Source organism: Carya illinoinensis, chromosome 5, assembly GCF_018687715.1.
Source record: "Carya illinoinensis cultivar Pawnee chromosome 5, C.illinoinensisPawnee_v1, whole genome shotgun sequence".
NCBI classification, from domain to species: Eukaryota; Viridiplantae; Streptophyta; class Magnoliopsida; order Fagales; family Juglandaceae; genus Carya; species Carya illinoinensis.
Window position 1 is genome coordinate 39,680,344 of NC_056756.1, and position 26,850 is coordinate 39,707,193.

General features: G+C 34.8%; 1 protein-coding gene across 8 annotated transcripts; it reads left to right on the forward strand.

The window, feature by feature from the left end:
- The first annotated feature begins 6,556 nt into the window (after positions 1-6,556).
- On the forward strand, positions 6,557-10,345 carry LOC122308790 (receptor-like protein EIX2). 8 transcript variants are annotated; one of them, XM_043122006.1, is made up of 4 exons: positions 6,557-6,927; positions 7,639-7,713; positions 8,320-9,485; positions 10,097-10,345. In XM_043122006.1, the coding sequence occupies exons 1-3, from the start codon at positions 6,648-6,650 to the stop codon at positions 9,423-9,425; spliced, it is 1,461 nt and encodes a 486-aa protein (XP_042977940.1). In that variant the 5' UTR covers positions 6,557-6,647; the 3' UTR covers positions 9,426-9,485; positions 10,097-10,345. The 8 variants fall into 8 exon arrangements, with proteins under 8 accessions (XP_042977940.1, XP_042977941.1, XP_042977937.1 ...); XM_043122007.1 differs by having other exon boundaries at positions 8,581-9,485; XM_043122003.1 differs by having other exon boundaries at positions 6,557-7,713.
- The last annotated feature ends 16,505 nt before the right edge of the window (positions 10,346-26,850 follow it).

Consider the following 26,850-nt stretch of genomic DNA (forward strand, 5'->3'; position numbering starts at 1 on the left):
ACGTTTATGTTAACATCTGAACATTAATCAGACTGACGTTCACACGTATCGTATCGTCTATTTTCAGGATATGGCTCATCCTTTGCATACCAGGAAATGGGGGAGGGGAATAGCCACTGAGAACACTGCTCGGATCGAGGCTCACACTGTTATGGTGGAGCGAGAGGTCCTGATTAATCAATTTGAGGAGCTCAGATGGGAGCAGACAAGCCTCAAAGATGTCTTCTTCAGTAGAGGTTGGGGAAATATCTACACATTGAGGAGAAAGGTATACCCCTCAATGGTTCTGGAGTTCTATATGGAGATGTGCTCCATGCCTCAAGACGCATCCTCTCACACCGTGACTGTACGCGGTGTGTCGTTTAAGATTTCACTGGATGTCATCCCTGACTTCCTCGGGATTCGTCGAGTATTGAGACATCGACTAAAGCTGACTCTCAGATTGGTGACACAGCCGTGGTTCACACATCTACATCTGCACATGTCACACTCAAGACAGGTGGAGGCACTTCTACAGCCCAGTTGAGCCATCATTAATAGCTGGAGGTGCGGATCAATCAGAGGCTGAGGGTACTGACCGTAAGGCTCAGGATGATGGCCGAGACTAGGGTTTCTACATCCTCACCGAGAGAGACTACATGTAGATCGAGAGGAAGAATGTCTTCAACCAAATACATCTGCTACCTTTCTTTTGCATGTTGCAACTTATTGTTGTAACAAACGTGGATCGTATAGCACATAAGACCACATTTAGTTAGACTGGGGAACAGTTTTTTATCCGAGTGGGACGTGGACATCCCCTCAATTTGCACTGTGCATCTTTGAGAGGACCCATTACGAGGAGAGTATCGTCTCCACGGACAACCTTCCATACGGTGTCATCATCAGCCAGCTATTACTTGATTAGAGTGTGCCAGTCCAGCTGGGTGAGTGGGTCATAGATTAGATGAGCCCTCTTGACATAACCACTCATCAAAGTAGCATTGGACAAGCAAGGGGGCATCCTTGACGTTAGCCACCCCCTGTAGCGAATCTAGTTCCTCTGACATAGCCCGGGCCTAGTGTGAGGAGTAGTAGTTAGCAGCTAATGAGTACATCTGCAGGAGATGCGCAGCCTACTTGGGTGGATGTGGTGATCTCACAGCTGATTGAACATATCGATCGATAGATTGTGGCTATAGAGAAGTCTGCCACCTAGATAGCCCATCATGTAGATATCCTCAATGAGAAGGTTGAATCCTTGACTGAGGAGATACGGAGTACAAATTTCGTGAACAACACGTTCATCTGAGTGTTGTTTACTAAATTCTATCATATTTTGTATTTTGCTTTTAATATATGTATTGAACAATATTATTTAATATATCTATTGTTTTTTAATTTCAATTCTCAATCTTCTTTAATGTTAGATTTTTCAACTATAATACTAAATTACTGCACTTCAAATATATATAAACATAAATATATATTTATATATAAATATAATTATATTTTACAAATTGTGGATATATAAATATGTATTAAAATTTTTAGACTTGTTCACAAATTATGCACTATAAAAAGCACATAATTTTTAAATTAGAGTCATATTTAACTTAAAGTTACAACTAACTTTTGAATGTTAATTACTAATGTTTGAATATTGGCGCCAAAACATTTCACGTATGCACATCGAACGTATATTTAACGTTCGAACGTAAATTTCATCTCCATTCGAATGTAAAAAAAAATCTCATCTATCTTTAGTGATGGTTTTCAAAAACTGTCATAAAAAATACTTTTAGTGAAGGTTTGGGGAATGTCACAATTTTCCAACCATCACTAAATTAAAACCAAATATGTTGTAGTGTTGGGAAATCGGGAATAATAAAGACGTACATAATTATTTTTATAACTTTTACAAAGTTTTTAATAAATTATTCTTATTTCTCAAACTAAAAATTAGACAAAAGTTTTAGAAATTTAAAAGATAATATTCTTTAAAAAGTTAAATTAAAATTATAAAACAATTATGTCTATATCCATTTTGTCAATTGACTAAAATCGACGTAATTGGACATATAGCATGCAGGAAAACGAATAGTAGGATTTGGATATAAAAGCAATTTGAAACTGATCATGAGATTAGTATGAATACTTTCAAATAACGGACCTTATGTTACACGTAAATTGACTTATTTTGTACCCTTAATACAATGGAAGTCTCTTTGTTTCAAGGCATCAACATTTCTCATATACATTTACATCCTCGGCAAGTAAAATCATTCAGCATATATATTTATATCCAACATGTTGTAAAATCATATTCGTTCATTGGGCGTATACATTCATGTCATATACATTTATATTATTGGCTCACATCAAAGCATGTTAACACAATTTTTGGTGAAGGTAGAAAAAGCATTCCAAGAGTCACGTACATAATGTGGCCACCTCGACCTCCACGTGTGATTTGGTAGGAATTGCGACACCAAGGTGATGGCTACTTAGGTCACACACCCCACCGCAGAGTGCAAATGTATGTAAACTTGCAATATGTGTACTGATAAATATGTGCAGCGAAAAAATTTAAAGGCAGTTTCAAGCTAAGTATGAGAAAGTTACAGTCTACAACCTAGTAAAAAAATCTAGACAAAATTAATACAGTTATCCAACTGATCAAAGTAAATAAAGGCAAATCTCTCAAATCACAAATAAGAATACTCCAAGTCGTCACTCTTCTAGTGGGTTTGGTCCATCATGTTCAAAGCCTTCCTCTGCATCTAAATCTACAGTTTCATGTAGATTACCTTAATAACGTAGCTATGGTACCAAAGATAAATGTTTGGTCTATACAGAAATATACACAATTATGTGGCTTAATATGATCTATCAAATTGTAAAACTTTTTTATTTTATATTGAAATCTACACAATAAATCACATCAGCATCATGTAGACTTTTATGAGTAAGATTTTCGTGGAGACTATGCAGTTCTCAGTATGAAAACATGTAGGACTTGGATAGAAAAGTAGTTTGAATAAAAACTAATTTTTTGGTGAGGTGAGTTTCTAGTAATTCAAGAAAGTGTCTACGTACAATTATTGCATGTCCAGTAATTAAATGAAGGAAGAAATATGAAAACAAAAAGTAGTTGGATGAAACATCAAGCACTTAAATTGAGGGAAGACACATTAATTAATTAAGGAATAGACTAAAAATTGAATTTACTCGGGTCCAAGAATTCCAACAATAAGAGTTGAGATAATTTCAAGAAAATACCTCAAATGTCAAGATATTGTAAGTTCGAGAATTTTCTTTTTCGTTTTTATTTATATGTGCTTATATTTTTCAGTATTAATGTTAGCACTTGAATCTATTTTGGAGAAGGTCACGTTGTTGATAAATTTAGTAAGTTATTGAGATCTCTTTATGTAAGAATCCAAACATGCGATTGCGTTTGGCAGAGTTATCGAGAACCTAAGTTAATTTATTGCTTGCACAATCTTAATTAGCTGCTTTATGAAGTTGTCATGAGAAAAAGTGCTTAATTTAAAAGCTATAGAAAACTAAATATAATGGAAAGATGCACGATGGGAACTGAACCCCCGAAAAAAATGAGATATGTCTAATGGGTGAAGACTTGGAAGTGTTTGAATATTAGAGCCAAGTAATATTTATTTATTGAGAGATGTACGTCTGATATTGCTCAAAGTAATTGGAATACGGATGAATTCATTTCATGTGGTGGTACTTTTATCTTATCATAAAATACCATGTTAGTTAAAATTTAAACTTACATAAATAATTTTAATTACTTATCCTATTGTGATAGGATGAAGTGCCACATCATCCGAGCTTCTAGAATATCTAATAATTTTTCATTGGGAAGTGCTCCTTGTAAGTTGTAAATCCATATAGCCTGTAATCAAATGTTGAACAAAGAAAGATATTAGACGAAAGACCAAGCACTTATTGAGAGAAGAAAAATTGGCACAAAGAACTAGATCAAAGTTAGCAATTGGCATTAAGATCCAAGTACTAATTGTAAGATCATCATGCAGAGAGTACTCAAATGTTAATCAAAGAAAGTTGTTCAATGAAAGATCAAGCACTTAATTGAGATTTAGAAGAAAAATCAATACAGGGAATAAGTTATAGACAGTTGGCAAATAGAAAATCATAGCTCTAATAGAGATGGGAGCACATTCATTAACTAGGAATTCTAGCAAGGAAAGATGACATAACCGCTCGATTGAGATTGTCATCAATATTGAGGAAAAGATGATCTCAATTGTCAAGATGTCATAAGTTTGAGAGATTAGTTCCTCTCTCTCTTCTTTCTTTTGATGGTTATTTATATATGTTTAAACTATTTTATGTTGAAGATGATATTATTTTGATTTGATTTTCATAATATCTAAAATATTTACCTTATCTTATCTTAATATAATTTTCCTATAAACTGAGTTGTATGCTTTGTATTCCGTAACAATAGATAAAGTAAAAATGTAACCCTCAAAGTCTCTTTCCCTTTTCTCTATTTTCTTTTATATTATATTTTCAATATCTTAGAAACTCTACCATTTAGTTTATTTTATTTTAACAGCTACATTCTCGTTTTGAACTTTTGTTTTAATTAAGGTCGCATTTGGGTAGTGAATGCATCTCAACTCATCTAATCTAATTTCATCTAATCATTTTAACTTTTCCAAACTTTCAAATAAAACACAATAAAGAATTTACATTTTTCAAACTTTTAAAATAAAAATAATATTCTAACAATAGTATATTCAACTTTTATCTCATCTCATCTTAACTTACCATCCAAATCAAGCCAAAGAAAAAATCCCCCTTGTCATTAACTTCTAATTGGCTGATTGTGTAGTACTTGTTTGCAACATCGCGTTTTGGTTTAGTATGATAGATTAATGATTAATAAAAACTTTGGTATTAGCAGTACTTTAAGCTATTTTCAATATCAGATTCAGGATATATAATAAGTAAGATCTCAGTATGTAGGAATTAGAAATGGAAAAGAAATTGAGTGACTAATACCTAATAATACGAATTAAGTTCTCGCTGGCTAAAATAACAAGTACAGGTTAAAATTTCATCAAAATTGGATCCTACCCTAATCGTTTTATAAAAGCAGTAATGAAAATGGCAAAAATTTCTTTCTTTTCTCTCTCCTTCCTGCACCGTCACTCTCTTTTTCTTAGAAACCTTACTTTTTCTTTGTTTCAATTTTTTAAAAACAAGAAAAGCCCAGAAGATGAAGTCGCCCCTCTTAGTTTTTGCTAACTCAAATCTTGGTCCTGGACTCATATATTTATGTATCTTCAATTTTCTTTCATTAATAACGTAACTGGGGTACGGAGGGTTTGGTCTACACACAAATATAAACAGTTATGTGACTTTATATGATATATCAAACTGTAAAAATTTTTTTTATCGTGAAATCATTCTACACGTACACGTTAAATCACATCAGCATCATGTAGACTTTTATGAGTAAGATTTTCGTCTAGAATTTGCAGTTCTTGATATGAAAACATGTAGGACTCGGATATAAAAGTAGTTTGAATAAAAACTAATTTTCTTGGTGAGGTGAGTTTCCAGACATTCGAGAAAGTGTCCAAGTACTATTTATTATCAAGTAATTAAATGAGGGAAGAAGTATGTATACAAAAAGTAGTTGGATGTAACATCAATCAATTATTTATTATCAAGTAATTAAATGAGGGAAGAAATATATATACAAAAAGTAGTTGGATGTAACATCAATCAATTAATTGAGGGAAGAAAAAAGACACATTAATTAATTAAGAAATAGACTAAAAATTGAATTCACTCGTATCCAAGAATTCCAACAAAAAGAGTTGAAATAATGTCGAGAAAAATACCTCAAATGTTAAGATATTTTTCAGTATTATGGAATTTCTAGCTAATAATTTTTATTTCTAAATCATTTTATAGGGATTCTTAATTTAATATTTTTCTATGGATTCTACTTAAGAGAACAAAATTCGCCTTTAAGACTATATCTCTTATCAAAACCAAGAGTGCTTGCATTAATATAAAATATCTCTTAACAGGCCGATTCCGAATGGAGAGTACTAAAACAATGCATGAGAGGTTGTTATCTCCAATTTATGCTTCTACCACTATGTGGAGACCAAATTGCTAAGTTTGGTCATTAAGAACCTTATTTTATTGAATGCACAATGTTAGCTACGTACGTACTTTGATCTAAGTGCTTAATTTACAATGCAATGCACATCATAACATACTTGGTAATAAAAGCTAGCTAGGTTGAGCAAAGTGATTAGGAATTGGAAAGTCGATCCATGCATGTGGGAATTGCACATAATTGGACATATAGCATGCAGGAAAACGAGTAGTAGGATTTGGATATAAAAGTAATTTGAAACTGATCATGACATCACTATGAATACTATTTATTTCAAATAACTGAACTTATGTTACATGCATGTGAAACGCGGTTTGCAGGCCCCATGCGGGTTTCTAAATAAATCTAGACGTTCATTATACGTAAAACTATTATAAAAATAAATCGAGTAGTTCTCTTTCGGATATCGAAACCCATATAAGTTGCAATTAAGATCCAATATCTCTTATCAGTGTTCCAAATAGAGAGTAAAACAATGAGAAGTTGTTATCTCCAATTTCTGCTTCTACTACTTGAACTCTTATCATGTAACGCAACGAAACTTGGATTTAGTTTCGATTTGCGTATCAATTCTGAAGTCAAATGCATAGAGGAAGAACGGCAAGCACTCCTCCAATTCAAACAACATCTGGTTGATCCTTCACCACTATCTTCTTGGAATAGTGGTGAAGATTGTTGCAAGTGGGAAGGAATTAAATGCAGCAACAAAACAGGTCATGTTGTTACGCTTGATCTTCAGGGAAAACAAGTAGAAGGTGAGATAAGCTCTTCATTACTTGAATTGCAGTATTTGACTCACCTGGACTTAAGTTCCAATAACTTTTTCGGAAAATCCTTCCCAAATTTTGTTGGCTCACTCGCTAAATTACAACATCTCGATCTGTCATTTACTCATATAGTCGGAACCATTCCACAACAACTAGGAAATCTCTCGGGATTAATTTATCTTGACCTCAGCTACAATTTTGATCTAATGGAGGCACATGATCTTGATTGGTTAATTCATCTTCAATCTTTAACTCACTTGGACATGACTTCGGTCAACCTCAGTCAGGTACTCAATTGGCCCAATAAGGTTATGATGCTCCCTTCTTTGATATACTTGAGTCTAAGTGATTGCGGTCTCTCCACAATGACTCATCAGTTGCGTTCCAGCGCTAATTCATCGTCTCAACTTCTATTGCTAAATCTCTCCTTCAATCATCTCAATTGCTCTATATTTCATTGGTTGTTCAACTCCTCTACAAGCCTTGTTCATCTTAGCCTCAGTTATAATTTGTTGCAATGCTCCATTCCAGAAGCTTTTGGTAGCATAAATTCTCTTCAAACACTAGATCTCGGGGGAAATCAACTTGTTGGCCGCAGCATTCCCAAATCTTTTGGGAATTTATGTGCCTTAGAATTATTTTGTCTTGAGGATAACAATCTCAGTGGAAATCTTTACGAATTTATGAGTAATGTGTCAGGTTGCTTGGTGGACTCCTTGCAGTTTTTTGAAATAAGCTCCAATAGATTCACGGGGCCATTGCCAGAGAGTATAGGTAACTTCTCCAATCTTGTGAATTTAGGATTAGGTGGGAATAATTTCACGGGGCCATTGCCTGAGAGTTTTGGTAACTTATCCAATTTAGAGATGTTGAATGTTTCTGGGAATTCTCTCACAGGGGTGATCTCTGAAGCCCATTTTTCAAATCTCTTCAAATTGAAACGTTTATTTTTAGGATTGAACTCTTTGATTTTGAAGTTCAACTATGATTGGATTCCACCATTCCAACTGAGCGTTATTAGTTTGAGCTCTTGTAGATTGGGATTAGCTTTTCCAAAATGGCTTCAAAGTCAAAAACATTATGCTATACTTGAGATTTCTAATGCTGGAATTTCTGACATTATCCCTGCTTGGTTTTGGGACGTCCCTGTCGAGTTAATCGATTTAGATATGTCTCACAACCAGTTGCATGGGAACTTGCCAGACTTGTCATCATCCAGATTTGGTTATTATGTTGTTATAGATTTAAGCTCCAACCAACTTAATGGTTCGATTCCATGTTTTCCATCGGATGTGGCATCACTTTACCTATCAAATAATAGTTTTTCTGGGAACATTTCCTTTATATGTGAATTCACTTATCAATCCTTGTTCCTTTTAGACCTATCAAACAATAAATTATCGGGAGAGCTTCCAGATTGTTGGATGCATGTGTATGGTTTAATCAATCTTAATCTGGCCAACAACAATTTCTATGGGAAAATATCACACTCAATGGGCTCCCTAGTCTCTCTTGAGTTTTTACATTTGAGCAACAATAGTTTTGTCGGAAATCTACCATCGTCCCTTCAGAATTGCAGTTACTTGACAACCATTGACATGGGTGAAAATAACTTGTCGGGAATGGTACCTTCATGGATAGGTGACAGTTTGCCTCGGTTGACTATTCTTAGCCTACGATCGAATGGATTTTATGGAAGCTTGCCTTTAAACCTATGCCACCTTTCAAATATTCAACTCTTGGATCTTTCTTTAAACAAGATCGGGGGAACTATTCCACAGTGCATCAAAAATTTGACATCAATGTCTCAGAAATGGAGAGCAAGTCACAATGGTATTTATTCTGTCCAGAGAGCTTATGCAGACCATGCACCATTTGTATGGAAAGGAAGGATGGCTATGTTCGAGAATTCATTGGGACTTGTAAAGATTATTGATCTTTCAAGTAATAAATTACATGGAGAAGTTCCTGAAGAATTAACGAGTCTCACAGAGTTAATTTCCTTGAATTTATCCAGAAACAATTTCACTGGATCAATAACATTGAAGATTGGTCTACTTCAAAATTTACAATCTCTTGATTTATCTAGAAATCAACTTCGAGGAGAAATCCCAACGAGCATTTCTGACATAAGTTTTCTTAGTTATTTGGACTTGTCCAATAACAATTTATCTGGCAAAATCCCAACAGGAACTCAACTTCAAAGCCTCAATGCTTCTGCCTTTATGGGAAATCCTGAATTATGTGGTTCTCCACTTCCAAACAAGTGTCCGGAAGATCTTTATCCAATTTGCAATGACACTAGAACCTGCAAGAATGTCGACAATCAGGAAAATGTTGATGATGGGCTCATAACTCAAGGATTTTATGTTGCCATGGCCCTTGGGTTTGTTGTAGGATTCTGGGGGGTGTGTTGCTCTTTATTGCTCAACCTACGGTACATAACGATGCGTCTCATTTCCAATGCTCGAATGATGTTGAGATAGGCTCTACATGGCAGCAACTCTATGTAGACTCATGTTACAGAGCCGGGTTACAAACTTTATGTAAGAGTTCTCTCCCTATATTTAAATATTCATATAATCATATTCATGCATTAGGTTGTGGTAAATATTTTACCTCACACAATATGAGCATCTATGTGTATTAGCATGAATTTACAGGTCATCTTATACTTGCATCCATGTAATTACATGTTAAAAATGTCATCTCTCAGAGTCATCCTTTGCTTGGTCATGATTTCTACCTCAACAGCTCTTCCCAGGCCCCTTCCACCCTCTATCGATAAACTTCTAGTATAATTACACTAAATTAAGTAGGAAGTATTTTCATTGTCCAGTATTAATACCTGCATGTCCAGACAGAAATTAATTATATTAATACCATTCACAGCTTTTGGAGTTTAGATGGGAATATAATTAGTTTCCGTCTCTTATTTTATTGAATTTGGATTTAGTGAATCACTTCCGATACTAATACTTCTATTTAATGGCTCATCTCTAAGAAATGAATTATTTTAGTCCTTTCTTTGTATTTCTCCCCTCATATTTAAATTCTAAGGGCTATGGATGTTTGTGTCAAACTAATGTTAATTTGAAAGTGAAAATCTTAGTTTACTCCAAAATAATATTCTTTCATTAACCAAATGTAGTTGTAGTTCTTTTTCCATGCAGTGAGTGAGGCAGCAGGATCAGATGCTTCATCATTTCAATAAACTAGCCAGTTGCGGTTTACTACAGCAAGACTTTGTGTTTATTTTTGTTTACTGGATTAATTAGTTGTACTTCTTACTTTTGATTCAATATATATTGGATCGAAAGAAGATTTTATCCCTAAAGAAAGAAGATGATTGTTGTATGTTATATTCATTACAAATTTCAAATGAAGGTTCTCACTTCTCAGTGAACTTTAGTTCCACTGCCTATGATGCTGAACGTGAGTAGATCAGTCTTAAAAATGTCTGATGACATGAATGTTACATGTTCACCACGGGAAAAGTAAAGTGGGGAAAGGGGGAAAAAGAAAGGAAAAACAGAGCTAAGTGAAGAAAAAGCATTTGATTATCATTGTCATTTAACATTAAGAATATTCAAATCAAGAAAACCTATTTTTAATGTGGTGACACTATCTCATTGATTGATTATAAAATAGTTGTAAAAATAATTGAGCGCATTTCATACTTTTCCCTTGACAATTCCTTTATCTTGATGAAAAAGCTTGCATTGGTACTTAACTAAGGGTGCAAATTGTCAAAATCATCCGCAATTTTAGGATAGATGTCTTTTTTAGGTCTCATTTTCTTTTAATTTTTTCTAACTACTCAATTTTATGATACATGTTTGTCAAACACGTACATTGTCCTTCCTTACTTTTGGTTGGCCAAAATGTGCATTTTCCTTCCATTGAATATTGATGTCTTTCAAGAAGGGTCCCCAACAATAATTTTCAAGTAATTTTTTTTTTTTTTTTTTTGTCTTTTCTTTCTATTCATTGTCATTTGTCATTCGAGGAGGTGTCCCACAATGATTTCCTAACGAGTCAAAGTCTTTACAAATAACTCGCCTTCTTGTAAACGTAAACGGAAAAGACTTTTGGTTCCCTCTGCCTGTAGCTTTACGGGAGGTTTGGATACATAGTTAATTGAAATGAAAATTTAATAAAATATATAGTTAAAATATTATTTTTTTAATATTATTATTTATTTAAAATTTAAAAAAATTAAATTATTTATTATATTTTGTGAGAATTTAAAAAATTATAATAATTATATAAGATAAGTTAAGATGAGTTGAGAAAATTTTTATATCTAAACCAAAAAGATTACCAATATGGAGTAGTGCCCCTTAATCAAATTAACAGATTTGAAATTCAATGAAATACTTGCAACTGCTGCCAATTTTGCAATCCAATCTATGCGGAGACCATATTGCTAAGTTTGGTCTAAGTGCTTAATTTACATACTAATTGGTAATAAAAGCTAGGTTGATATATAATTAATTAATCACTCTTGATATTAGTTCATAGAATCTCCTTCTAAAATCAGTTCTTAGATGCCTTTATTACTCACCAATTTTGGAGATAACTGTGACAATTTAATGGTGCTAAATTTAAGAGCCTCTCATCAAATTCCATGAAAAATTTGTTAAAAATGTATGCCCAATCGTTTATTGCATGGTTCATTGGGAAATCCGAAATAATAAAGACGTACATAATTATTTTATAACTTTTACAAAGTTTTTAATAAATTATTCTTATTTCACAAATTAAAAATTAAACAAAATTTATAGAAATTTAAAAGATATTCTCATTCTAAATACCTACAATATAGCTAACAAACCAATAAAAATTATTTGATAATTATTCAATATTTTTAGGTTAAAAAAATTATATTCTTAATATAATAATATAATTGTTTTTTAAATAAAAAAATTCATAATATCACTAAAATACACTTTCTTAATCACTTAAAAAAATTGATTTTGAACATAAATTCGAAACCCAAAATATTTCTACTTTTTTTATTACGAAATCTAATCACGTTAAATCACATCAGCATCATAGATTTTTATGAGTAAGATTTCTGTGCAGAATTTGCATTTCTTGGTATGAAAACATGTAGGACTTAGGATATAAAACTGGTTTGAATAAAAACTAATTTTTTTGGTGAGGTGAGTTTCTAGTCATTCCAGAAAGTGTCTATATGCAATTATTTTCAAGTAATTAAATGAGGGAAGAAATATGAATACAAAAAGTAGTTGGATGAAACATCAAGCATTTCATTGAGGGAAGAAAAATGACACATTAATTATTTCAGTATAATGGGAATTTCTAGATAATAATTTTTATATCCAAATCATTTTATAGGATTCTTAATTTAATATTTTCTTGATCGTGAATAAAGAATCGGATTCTCAATTGCTTGTATTTACCTTTTGATTTGCAGATAGCTGCGAAATGATCAATTGGACCCGAATTTTGCAGTACCATCATCGGTTTCAAATTACTTTCATATTTAACCTCCTCCTAATTAATTAATCACTCTTAGATCCCTTTAAAAAATAATATTCTTTAAAAAGTTAATTTAAAAGGATGATATTAATTTTGTCAATCCAAATGACTAAGACCGACGTACGTAATTGGACACATATCATATTGCAGGAAAACGAGTAGTAGGATTTGGATATAAAAGTAATTTGAAACTGATCATGACATCAGTATGAATACCATTTATTTCAAATAATTGAACTTATGTTACACACATGTGAAACGCAGTTTGCAGGCCCCACGCGGGTTTCTAAATAAATCTAGACGTTCATTATACGTAAAACTACTGTAAAAATAAATCGAGTAGTTTTCTTTGGGATATCAAAACCCATATAAGTTGCATTAAGATCCAATATCTCTTATCAGTGTTCCAAATAGAGAGTAAAACAATGAGAGGTTGTTATCCCCAATTTCTGCTTCTACTACTTGGACTCTTACCATGCAGTTCAACAAAACTTGGATTTAGTTCCAATTTGCATACTAACTCTAAAGTCAGATGCATAGAGGAAGAACGACAAACACTCCTCCAATCCGAACAACACCTTGTTGATCCTTACCATTGGCTATCTTCTTGGGACAATGGTGCTGAAGATTGTTGCAAGTGGGGAGGAATTAAATGCAGCAACAAAACAAGACATGTTGTTAAGTTTGATCTTCGATCAGATTGGCCGTATGCTGAACTTGCAACTAAATATCTAGAAGGTGAGATAAGCTCTTCATTACTGGGATTGCAGTATTTGACTTACCTGGACTTAAGTTACAATACTTTTCCATGAAATCATTCCCCAATTTTATTGGTTTACTCCCTAGATTACAATATCTCAATCTTTCAAACGCCAATATAGCCGGAGCCATTCCACAACAATTAGGAAACCTCTTGGGATTGATTTCTCTTGATCATAGTTGGAATTATGATTTGATGGAGGCACATGATCTTGATTGGTTAATTCATCTTCCATCTTTAACACATTTGGACTTGGAAGGGGTCAACCTCAGCCAGGTGGTCAATTGGCCCAATACGGTTATGATGCTCCCTTCTTTGATGCACTTGAGTCTAACGGATTGCAGTCTCTCCACAACGACTCCTCATATCCTTTCCATCAATGCTAATTCCTGATCACAACTTCTATTTCTAGATCTCTCTAGAAATTATCTCAACTGCTCCATATTTCATTGGTTGTCCAACTCCACCACAAGCCTTGTTGATCTGGTCCTTGCAGTTAATGAGTTACAATGCTCCATTCCAGATGCTTTTGGTAGCATAAGTTCTCTTAGAACACTACAACTCTATGGAAATAAACTTGTTGGCGGCATTCCAAAATCTTTTTGGAATTTATGCTCCTTAGATTCATTGTATCTTTCATATAACAATCTTAGTGGAAATCTTTACGAATTTATGAGTAATGCGTCAGGTTGCTTAGTGGACTCTTTGCAGAAATTTCAAATAAGCAACAATAGATTCAAGGGGCCATTGCCTAAGAGTATTGGAAACCTTTCCAATCTTCAGATGTTGGATGTTTCTGAGAATTCTCTTGCAGGGGTGATCATTGAAGCCCATTTTTCAAATCTCTTTAAACTGAAGAAGTTATATTTAGATTTCAACCCCCTGATTTTGAGCTTCAACTACGATTGGGTCCCTCCATTCCAGCTGGATTATATTTCTTTAAGCCATTTGTAGATTAGGATCAGCTTTCCTGAAGTGGCTTCAAAGTCAAAAGAATTATCGTGTACTTGATATTTCTAATGCTGGGATTTTTGACATTATCCCTGCTTGGTTTTGGGACTTCCCTCCCAGGTTATCCTATATAAATATGCATAACAATCAGTTACATGGGAACTTGCCAAACTTTTCATCATCCAAACTTGATGAGTTTACTACTATAGATTTAAGCACCAACCTTTTTGACAGTTCAATACCACATTTTTCATCAAATGTGTCATCACTAGACCTATCGAATAATAGGTTTTCTGGGCCAGTTTCCTTCCTATGTAAACTCAATACTCCAGCGTTATTGGAGTCTTTAAACCTCTCAAACAATACACTGTCTGAAGAACTTCCAGATTGCTAGACATATATTTCTGACTTGATTGTTCTTAATTTGGGCAAAACAACTTCTACGGGAATATACCAGAATCAATGGGCTCCCTAGTCTCGATTCAACTTTTGCATTTAAGTAACAATGGATCTGTTGGAAAGATTCCGATATCCCTTCAGAATTGTAGCAAGTTGATAACCATTGACTTGGGAGCAAATAACTTGTTCGGAATGGTATCTCCATGGATTGGTAATAGTCTACCAAATTTGGTTATTCTTAACCTACGATCTAATAAGCTTTATGGAAGTTTGCCTTTAAGCCTATGTCTTTTATCACACATTCAAATCTTGGACCTTTCTTTGAACAAGGTCGGGGAAACTATTCTAGAATGTATCTACAATTTGACTGCAATGTCTCTCTCTAATAATCGAGTTTCTCTCATTTTTGTGGATGTCTCAAGAAGGTTGTATCAGGACCATGCATCATTGGTATGTAAAGGAAGAGAGTTTGTGTTCGAAAGTTCCTTGGGACTTTTGAAAATGATTGAACTTTCTAGTAACAAATTTCATGGAGAAGTCCCGGATGGAATTACCAATCTTACAAAGTTAATTGCCTTGAATTTATCAAGAAACAATTTAACTGGATGAATTCCTCTGAAGATTGGTTTGTTGGGAAATTTGGAGTCTCTTGATTTATCTAGAAACCAACTTTGTGGTGAAATCCCAATGAGCATTTCCAACATGAGTTTTCTTAGTTAACTGGATTTGTCCACCAACAACTTATCCGGCAAAATCCCAACAATAACTCAAATCCAAATACTCAATTTTTCTGCATTTTTAGGCAATCCTAAACTATGCGGCTCTCTACTTCCAAACAAGTGTCTTGAAGATGTTCATCCAGTTTACGTGAATACTTGGGGCCACAAGAATGACTACATTGAGAGAGATGATGATAATAGGTTTATAACTAATGGATTTTATATTGCTGCAACTTTCGGATTTATTTGTGGATTTTGGGGTGCATGTTTATACATGTATGTTTCATTTCAGTACTAAACATATGATACATAATGAAGTGTCTTACCATTTTTGTATTGCTAATTTGTTTTAATAAAACATATTAATGGGACAAAGTGAGTGGTAGAAATGGGCAGCATGTCATAATACCAGTTTTGTTAAAAATCTAAATCTGGATCTTAAATAGATCCACAACGACTAATTAAGAACCCCTTATAAGTTCCCCAAAATGCTGTTTCCAGCCGACGGATAACTGAAAGTGCAAAAAATATCCAAAATTAGACCTGAATAAATGAAATTACATAAAGCATGTGCTTCCTGGCCCCACGCAAAACAATCACTAATGTCCAAGATAGATTAGAATATGTTTATTGTTTACAGAGTTACTAAGAATATAGAACTACTTGAATTCTTTTGAAGTTCTGAACAAGTTATGACAATCATAATAAAGGGCGGTTTGTGTATTCCATAATTGAGGATAACATATACACAGAGGGAAAGGGAAGTGAAAGCACAACTAGTATCATACATTATCTGAGAGTTTTCTTTACCAAAAAAAATAAAAAATTCATGAATAACTGTCCCGTTATTAAACTTCACCATAAGCCAGGCTTAGCACTGGTTGATATCCTTTACAAGAATATACACAAGTTGTTCCACGTACTCTGATTAAGTGAAGTATGTCCTAGTTTCAATGCATGATCTTTTTATTCATTATCATCATAGCTTTAGTGAAGTTTTATGTAAGCTATGCTACTAACTTTTTCAAATAGGATACAATTTGATCTTGAGAGTCCATTAATTCCACACAAAATTCTACTCTAAAAGCCCACTTGTCATGAACTTCTAATCGGCTTTGTGTCTTACTTATTTGCAACATACCGTTTTGGTTTAGTATGTTAGATTAATAAAAGACTTAGGTATTAGCAGTTTAAACTATTTTCAATAATAGGATATAATAAGGAAGATCTTAGTATGTAGGAATTAGAAATGGAAAAGAAATTCAGTGACTAATACCTAATAATACGAATTAAGTTCTCGCCGCCAAAAATAACTAGTATTGGTTAAAATTTCATCAAAATTGGATCCCAAAAGAACTCTAAACGTTTTATAAAAGCAATCATGAAAATGGCAAAAATTTCTTTCTTTTCTCTCTCCTTCCTGCACCGTCACTCTCTTTTTCTTAAAAACCCTACTTTTCTTTGTTTCAATCTTTTAACAACAAGACAAGCCCAGAAGATGAAATCATCCTTCTTAATTTTTGCTAACTCAAATCTTGGTCCTAGCCTCTTGTATTTATGTGTCTTAATTTTTCCTTAATAACGTAATTGTGGTGCAGAGGATAAATGTTTGGTCTACACAAAAATATACTAGGGCTGTGTAGGAAACCACTTGAACTGGCTCGTCCGCAAGACCCCACCTGACCCGCATTGAAAAAAAAACTGGTTTTAAATGGTGCTTGGGTTTGACCTGCTAAACCTTAGCAACCCACTAAATGTCACTCAAAAGTCAAAATCAAGAAGAAACCCCAACAGAGAAAGCTAGGTGTCTTCCGCTGCTTCGTCTTTTTCAAACACATGTCCATGTTTTTTATCCTTATCTTTCCATTTAATCCTTCTATTTCATGTCGATGGAAATGATGACGCTTTGGGGTGCGTGGGGTTGTTGAGGGCAAAAGGTAGGATAGCGTGGGAACAATGATGGCGGAGGAGAAGTTACACAGAGGAATGATGATTGTTGTAGATTCGAGCAAAGTGATCAAACTAGTTTAAAAAAAAAAAACAAATCCACACAACCGTATGTGTTGCTATGCGCTAGTCGAGAACATGCTAGAGATGAAAGAGCCACGCTCAATGGAGATGAATTGGACGGTGAGGAGGAGGACATTGGGGAGGAATAGAAGTCCCATAGGGCTCAGCAGCTCGGCGATGGCACCACAAGCACAAGGACCACCACCATGGTCAATAAGACGCCTTGGGGTGCACCACCTTGTGTCTCTTCAACCATCCTATGAGTGGGAGGTTTCGTAAGTTTTGGAAGTTGTTTTTCTTCGTTTTTTGGCTTTCCTGATGTCCTTTTTTTGTGATCGGAGGAATGAGGTGCGATGCATGAGTCGTCATCTTGGAAGTGTGTTTTCACACGGGGTGACCCGATGTTGGTCAGGCAGGTCGATTTGTGATGTCCTGGAATCGGGCTGAGTCGGGTCGAGCCCAAACACAATCCGGGTTGTTCAGGTTGCAGGCCTAAAATATACATAGTTATGTGGCTTAATATGATCTATCAAATTGTAAAACTCTTTTTATTGTGAAATCTACACATGTTAAATCACAACAGCATCATGTTAAATACTCAGTACTCAAACTATCTCACTACTATTCACAACCTATCTTACTACTATTCATAAAATTCTCATCTCATCTCACTCCCCAAACCAGCCCTAAATCTCTCTATAATTTTCTCTTGTACTGCTCTTCAAGACTTTTATATTTTCAGCCCTATGCATGATTTTTCTTAAATTTTTCTTATGTTTATTTTAACCCATTTTTTTGTAAATGTATATATATAGGCGTTGATCATATGTTTTTCAGCACTAAAGTAGGAAAGCTCTTATCTATATTTGGTTAGAGAAATATATTTATCATCCCCTAAACATCTCTTGATATGTCATTAAATGATTCACAAATAAGTGAAATATAACAAATAGTTTTTCAATCACTTAATAATACCCAATTATTTACTAGTATAGCATGAAATGCTGAGAGCATGATGATACTGATACAACATGATACTGATCAAATAATATTAACTTAACCACTTAAAATGAAGCTGTATATATCAATATATATATCATCTGTAAATGAAGATGAAAAAAATACATATAAGATGAACAACACTTCTTTTCAACTTCATATACTAATTAAAGATTTTGGTGGCCTTAGCTCTTGGGTGATTCATTAAAATTGGATGTACTAGTATTCAGCGCATGCACACACATGTTTTCCCACATTCAACGCCCAAGACCTGGCTCATTTAAGAATCGGTTGTTAAAGGATATATCCAATTAATTTGGCTTATATAAATTACACAAGCTAGTTCGGTTGGCCAAACTTTGCTTTTCTCCTTCTATTGATTGTCATTCGAGAAAAGTAGAAACTATGGACATGCTTAGTTTATGGAAAGTTTAGAGATTATTTGAGGATTTTGATAATTATTTTAGATTGGATTTTCGAAAATGAAAGAAAAATTTAAATTATTTTTAAAAATTAGTTTTGTTACTAATTTTATGAATTATTTGATTAAGCACCCATCAAAAGTGGAAACTCATATAAAAAACATGTTCAAAATCTAAAACCACTACGAGTGTAAGTCACCACGTAAAATTTACTATAGAAATTTAGTTTGTTACAACCAATTTAAAAACACTCACAAGAACCTTGTAGTAGCTAAATCTGGCTTACAACATCAAGAGTGACCCCCTCGATCTCTGCACGTATGCAGCTCCGAAACTCCGACCTTTCTATAGCTTTACCATAAGAACCTCTAGATCTCTGCTTCAACCACCACAGGATGGAGATCTATTTCAAGAGAACATTGAAGTATATGGAATGAAATCCTTTTCTCTCTATCTTAGCTCTCTATATACTTTGTACGTGCTTGCCCTATGAAGGAACAAACAAGTTTCCTTTTATAGCCACAATAGGACACAATGTTGAGACCCTAGTCAAAGTCATACTTTTTATCATTCGCTCGAGCAAGCTATTGAGTGAATGTCAAGCGCACGTTCAATCCGAGTTTCACTCGAGCCATGAGTCGAGCACATGTTGCAAGAACAATCTATCTAGGTTACCACTCGAGCGTCATGTGAAGCGGGTGTCGAGCAAACTCTTGGTATGAACTTCCGCTCAAGCGCTATGTCTATGCTCGAGCTCCATGTTGGCGAGTGTCAAGCGAACTCTATATGAGCTTTCGCCCAAGCGTTAAGTCGAGCAAGTATCAAGCAAATTCTCTGTATGTAGCATAGCTCGAGCCATGTGGAGCTGATTTCAATCCCTTGTCATTTAATCAGTTTTCTTTAGCCTCTCAACACTAAACAGGTTACAACACAATTTAATACATGTAGTCACATGAATATACCAACATACTCATTTTAGATTAACAATCTCCTCGTTTAGCATTTATGTGATAAAACTCTGACCTATACATGAACCTATCCTGATAGATCGCATGCAAGATTGCCAAGTACATGTACAATCTCTTAATAAGCTAGAATATTTCTACAATTACTTAACAAACAGGTAAACACACCAAAAACATTTAGATTCCAGAAATATTCTCACATGTTTAATCAATGCCTGCTAATAAATCAAAAAACAAGAATTCAAGTATAAACATGACAAGTACATTTTTCATCAAGGAAATCATCATTAAGAAAAAATCAAACATTGAGTTTAATCAAGGACTACAGCAACATAAAAAATTGCATTTTGTAAAAACAATCAAATTTCTCCCTTTGTTTCCAAGCTACTTTGCCTGAATGTGTCCTATCCTACTTCCTCTACATATATGTCACTCCCTCTTTTTATCATGAAACGACAAAGGGCTCTCGCAATCAGTTCTCATCATCCTCTTCAATTAAGGCAGCTAGGACCTCATTTATGTCATTGAAGTGCTATATTACTAGTTTTGTTGAAGGTTATCTATGCAAGCATCTAGATAATCAAATCGAGCATCCATGTGATCAAGATGAACATTCATGCAGATCAAGTGATTAAACACTATTTGTTAGGTTGGCTCAGTAGAATCTGGTGTAGAACTAGTTGGTGTCGAGCTGGATAGAGCAGAACTATAAGGCCGAGTGGTTGGTGCAGGAGGATGTTCAATATCCAAAGGATTATGATGAATGTGTCGATGACTTAGCTAGATGGTCTTACAACCAATAAAAGCCTTAAGCATAATTCTAGGCTCATGAGGAGAAATAACAATGGATTGGGACAAGGAAATACGAGTGATAAGACATGCAAAAGGTAATCCAGTTGGTGTCTTGCTAGATTGAAACGCCTCAAGAATAACTCAGCAAAAATGACTTTCCAAATCAATAGGAATTGATCAGAGCATAGAGTGGAGTAGCTCTGTCTAGGCCTATATCACTATGATGGACTGTAGGGTAGAGATTAGTGAGCATCACTCAATTAAGGAAGAGATAATTAGGTGTAAACCCAACTGTATGATATGGTAGCCTACCATCCCAATTAATTTCATACCCACACAAGAAAGTGGCAATGGCAGCCTTACTAGGAGTAGAAGTGGAAGTATAGGAATAAGGGGCATTGGTCACACGGGGGACGTTAAGCAAGTCAGCTAACATCCGCGAAGTTACTCAGAATTGGATGTTATATAGGCTAACTCCAAATGAGTCATCTTTCGAGATGGCATGAATATTGGAGTAAAATTCCTGAACCAACTCCACAGAAGGGGAGGGATGACCAGTGGTTAATGACACCCACTAATGAGATTAAAAAAAGTGAGGCACTATGGTCTCGTCAAGCTCACTCAGAGAAATCTCACGCTCAATAACTGGAGTGCGATGAGGGAACTTTTGAGCATAAAGTTCCCTAGCCCAAGCATCATAGAACTGTGCTTAGGCAAGAGCGGAAGTATTTTGTCGGGATGCACACACCGAGACATGGTAGCACTCTATAGGTAGTCCACACAATAATAAGCATTAGACATTGTGTGCAAGAGTGACGTGAATTACCCAATAAATGCATGCAATGTTTATGAGACCCAAGATGCCTAACATGCCTAAAATGAGATGTCTCAGTTTGGATGCCTTAGAGACATGATCTACATGCATGTACTAGTGAGAAAACCGTTTATGATCAATGCAAGTCCAATGCATAATGGTTAAACAAGAAAAAAATATGTAAATGCAACAAAGTGCACCATTTAGGCATTTTATTGAGCTCTTGGTGTGCATTCTATGCCAAGGTGGGAGTTCAATCTCCATGCATGTTCCATGGCCTTTGTAAGTACAAACATCCCCTAGTGATTGGGGTTCTTTAAAACACAAAAATGAGACCCAAAATACCTTCCAAACTGAAATTATGGTGAACCACATGATGAATAAAGCATTATGTTCAATACACTTATCAACCAGAAACATTATCTTCAATGCACGAGGAATTAGACAAATTGGGACCAAACATTATGGCAATGAACAAAGATTATAGTGAACCATGTGATACTCAAACAGATGTAATGAAAACCAATATGGACCAAACATTTAACCTATGGAGACTTAATACTGAAATCCCTATATCAAAACAAAATTGATAGAGAATTCACTTACCAAGATTAAAAGAGAATTTGATAGGAGGAATCAAATGGCCAAAGCACGAAGAGGTGAGAAATAGGGAGAAAAGTCGTGTAGGGGCTACTTTTGGGGGTGTTTTTGCAAAATGCTCGAGAAGCACTAGGGAGTTAGGTTTTTAAACATTCATTCGAGTGAATTTTAAATGCCCCGAGTAACCACTCAAGTGAGAGAAACATGTCTCGAGTGGTGTGTCGAGTGAAGGATCAATTTGATGGGCAACAAACCTAGTATCACACGGTTTGACTCCAAACATTAGTGAAGTCAATTTTAAAACCTAAGATGCACATAAAATGTAAAAGAGCATCATACTCACATAAATCACGCATGTAGCAAATACAAAATATCACAAGTAATACGGACTTGCGTGTTCAAGTAGTCCTTCATCAAGAAGTTTCAGCCTGAGGATGTGAGTGGGGTCGGGCTGTAACAAGAAACTAGTAATGCTTGTGAAGCTTGTGAAGCTCTCTCAAGATACTGGAAGTCAAACCAAATTCTACTAGGACTTAGAAACTTTTGTTTGAGTTCTTGTATCACTAATAGCCAATGGGTAATACTGACCCCATGTTTTTCTTATCCATTTTTCTTTTCTTTTCTTTTCTCTCTTTTATTCCTTTTAAACAAGAAGAAAAATAATGGTGTCATCTAGCCCATGGTCAATTCTTTATGCAAGTAGAGCTCCTTTACACCTCTGATTACCTCCCTAAAATCTCACAAGGTGGCAAAACATCAATTGACTGAGCAATGTGTGTAATGTGTGATACGTAAATTACAAATAACAAACATGCTCCAAACCTTTGTGACCTATATAGGCATATGATACCATTTTCAATAGATACATGCACTTAGACTTTTCAAATTGTCAGACTAATGTCCTCTATCACACCTATGTGCACAGCACTATGCATGACATTATTTTTAAACATAATTACATGAAGATGCATAATTGAAAAAGAATAAACATGAGAATACCAAAGAAAAAAGAAAAAAAATGCACAAAACAGAAACAAAAAATATGCATGTAATGGATGCAATGCATGACTCTCAACCTTCAAGTCAACACAACAATACCAATAGCCTTTTTAAGACATTTAAATCAAAGCCCATCCAAGGGTTGGTAAATAGATCGGCTAATTGGTGTTAAGTGAGAATGTATTCAAGAGACACAACATGTGTTTTCACAAGTTCTCAAATAAGATGATGCTTGATGTCTATGTGCTTGGTCCTATAATGTTGGATAGGACTTTTTGAGATGTTTATAGCACTAGTATCATCACAATACACACTCATTCAGTAATGCCATAATCACTCAACATCTACTTCATCCAACGCAATTGTGTGCAGCAACTTCCAATAGCAATGTATTCAACCTCAGCCATAGACAAAGATATAGAGTTTTGCTTCTTTCTCATCCAAGCCACAAGATTAGTGCCAACATAAAAGACCCTCCAAAGGTACTTTTCCTATGATCTACATTACCTACCCAATCTACATCAAAGTAGCCAATAAGCTAAGTATTTGAGTCCTTAGAGTACCAGATACCATAATCAACTATCCCATTTACATGGTAAAGTATGCGCTTGACGGTTGTCAAATGGGAGTCTTTGGGATTGCCTTCAAATTTGGCACATACCCCAAAACTAAATGCAATGTCTGGTCTACTAGTAGTGAGATACAATAGACTCCCAATCATACTCCTATAGAGTGATTGTTCAACACTCTTGCTAGCTAGATCAACGCTAAGCTTGATACTTGTACTCATGGGGGCTCTGATAGGACTCTTGCCATCTAACCCAAATCTTTTGATAAGATCCTTGCATATTTGGATTGAGATATAAACATCCTGCTGTCCAATTGTTTCACTTGGAGACATAAAAAAAATGTTAGTTTACCTGCCATGCTCATGTCAAATTCATTTTTTATTTCTTTTGAAAATTCAAAAGCAAGTGCATCAATAGATAATCCAAACAAGATATCATCCACATATATCTAAGCAACCATTATATCATCTCCAACTCTCTTGAAGAATAGTGTCCTGTCAACATCACCTCTGAAAAACCTGTGATCTAATAGGTATGTAGTCAGCCTCTCATACCAATACTTGAGAGCTTGTTTTAAACCATAAAAGTCTTTCTTCAACCAATAGACATGTTTTGGATACTTTGGATCCTTAAAACCCTTTGGTTGCTCGACATATACTTCTTCTCGAAGGATGCCATTCAAGAATGCACTCTTGACATCCATTTGATAAAACTTAAAACACATATGGCAGGTGATACTCAATAATATCCTAATTGACTCAAGTCTAACAACTAGTGTAAATGTTTCATCGAAGTCTATTCCTTCTACCTGAGCATATTCTTGAGCAACTAGTCTTGCCTTACGTAGCACAATGGTACCATTTTCATTGGGCTTGTTTTAAAAAATCCACTTGGTACCAACCACATTATAATTTTCAGGTCTAGGAACTAAGTACAAAGCATCATTTATAACAAATTGATTTATTGGTTCATGCATGGCACTTATCCAATTCTCATCACTCAGAGCTTCTTCTACTCTTTTTGGTTCAATTTGTGAAATGTAACTTGAGTGAGCCAATGGATTTATCACTTTCCTTCTTAGCATCATTCCTTCATTCAAATTACCAATGATGTTATCATGAGGATGATTTAATTGACTCTTGAAGAGGGCTCTTTAGCAGTATTGAATTTTTGGTCAAAGATGTTTTGGAATTTTCATCAAACTAATGAGAATCTTCATTTATAGTCTCACTTGGTGCATTTACTTGCTCTTTCTTACTGGGTGCCTCTCTAGGAATTTCATCTAAAACCACATTTATGGATTCCATAATAGTTTGAGTGTGTAGATTGTAAATCTTATATGCATAGCTATTTATGGAATAACAAAGAAAAATTCTCTCATCACTCTTCTATCAAACTTAGCCAAGTTTTCCCAATCTATCAAAATGTAGCATCTACTTCCAAATACTATGAAGTACTTTACATCTGGCTTCTTTCCTTTCTACAGTTCATATGGTGTCTTGGATGTGCTTGGTCTAAGATAGACTCTACTCACAATGTGACATGTAATGTTCACAGTTTCTCCTTAGAAATGAGTAGGTATGCTCTTACGGTGCATCATGACTCATGTCATTTCTTGGATGAATTTTTTCTTTCTTTCAACCACTCAATTTCATTGTGGAGTGATAGGTGCAGGGAATTCTTGATGAATACCCTCTTCATCATAGAATCTCTCAAAACTTGAATTTTCAAATTCCTTACCATGACACTCCTAATTCTGGCTATGAGATTTCCCTATTCATTTTGAAGTTTCTTACACAATGCTCTAATCAAGCCAGAAGTTTCACTCTTTTCTCTCAAGAATTCTACCCAAGAGTACTTGGTAGAATCATCTACCACCACCAGTATGCATTTTGTTTCCCCTAAACTTTCGGTCCTAGAGGGTTCTATAAGATAAAGATGTAATAACTCCAATGGTCATTTGGTAAGGATGACTATTGTGTTCTTGTGAGCTGCTCTGACCTGTTTCCCTAATTGACATGGCCCACGGACTAAAGACTCTACTTCACCCAGCTCAAGTAATCCTACTACCACTTCTTTGTTGGAGATCTTAGATAAGTCTCTATGATTTACAAGAACAAGTCTTAGATGCCAAAGATTAGTAGCATCGCTCTTAGTACTATTGTAATTGACCTGCTAGACTCATGTCTTCATCTAGTTTGTTTTGAAGACACTCTTTATCACTTTTAAAAAGTTCTAACTTCTCAAGATGTACTTTATTGAGTTTCTTATATTTCAAGCACTCCTTATAAAGCTTTTCATATGCTTCTTGCAATTCATCCTCCTATTCATATTAATTTTCAAACAACATCTCCTCACTACTGCAACTTTTTTCCACCAACAGAGGAGGCGAAAGCCATGTAACTCTACTGCATTATCCAAGAGCATTGGAAACTTACACAATCTTGTGATTTTGAATATAGGTGATAATGGGCTAATGTGGCCATTTCCCAAGGGTATTGGAAACTTATCAAATCTAGAGCCCTTGGAAGTTGCTCAGAATTCACTAGAAGAGATGGTAATCTCTAGAACATTTTTCAAATTTGTTCAAACTTCAAAATTTAAATTTAAGATCCAGCTCCCTGATTTTGAGTTTCAACTATGCATGGGTTCTATTAATGCCTTAATTTGAACAATAGACTAGAAGGGAGGAAATGATTATACCCGGCCCACGATGGTAATTTGTGCTTCGATACAGTGTTCTTCGTGTTCATTCATAAATTAAGTAATAAATAGTCAAATAAAAATAAATATGTAGAGACATAAGGATTTACGTGGTTCAGCATAAAAATCTACATCCACGGCTTGTTTGGGTGCAAAATTTACTATGATAGGTGATTTTACAATCTCTCATAACTCACACATCTCACAATACAATAGAGGAATTTAGGGAAAATCCTTTGGATTTGCTATGTGTGGTGGAGTTTGGTGTAGTGAGCTTCTATAGAGAGATTTTGTGTAGAGAGCTTGTGTGTTGAGTTTGTGGAGAGCATTCACATTATGTAGAGGCACCGCAAGTCTTTGGACCCATCATTGCTGTTTAAGGGTCACGTGGTCTGTTGACTTCTACACCCTTTTTCCTGGGCACTGTGAGTCTTTAGACACATCATTGTTGTTTAAGGATCGCGTGGTCTCATGACCTATGCACCCTTTTTCCTGGGCACCGCCAATTTTTGGACTCCTTATTGGTGTATGGGGGAATGCTTGACCACACTGTTGTGGTGGGCGGCTAAGCTCGACCTCCCTGAGAGATTTTCACTAAAAACTAAATAGGTTAGTGTAATACAAATTTTCTTACTCTTCTTAGTTTTATATCTTAGCTTGATTTTCGACCTTATCTCGAGGCTAAATTATAGGCTGCTAAT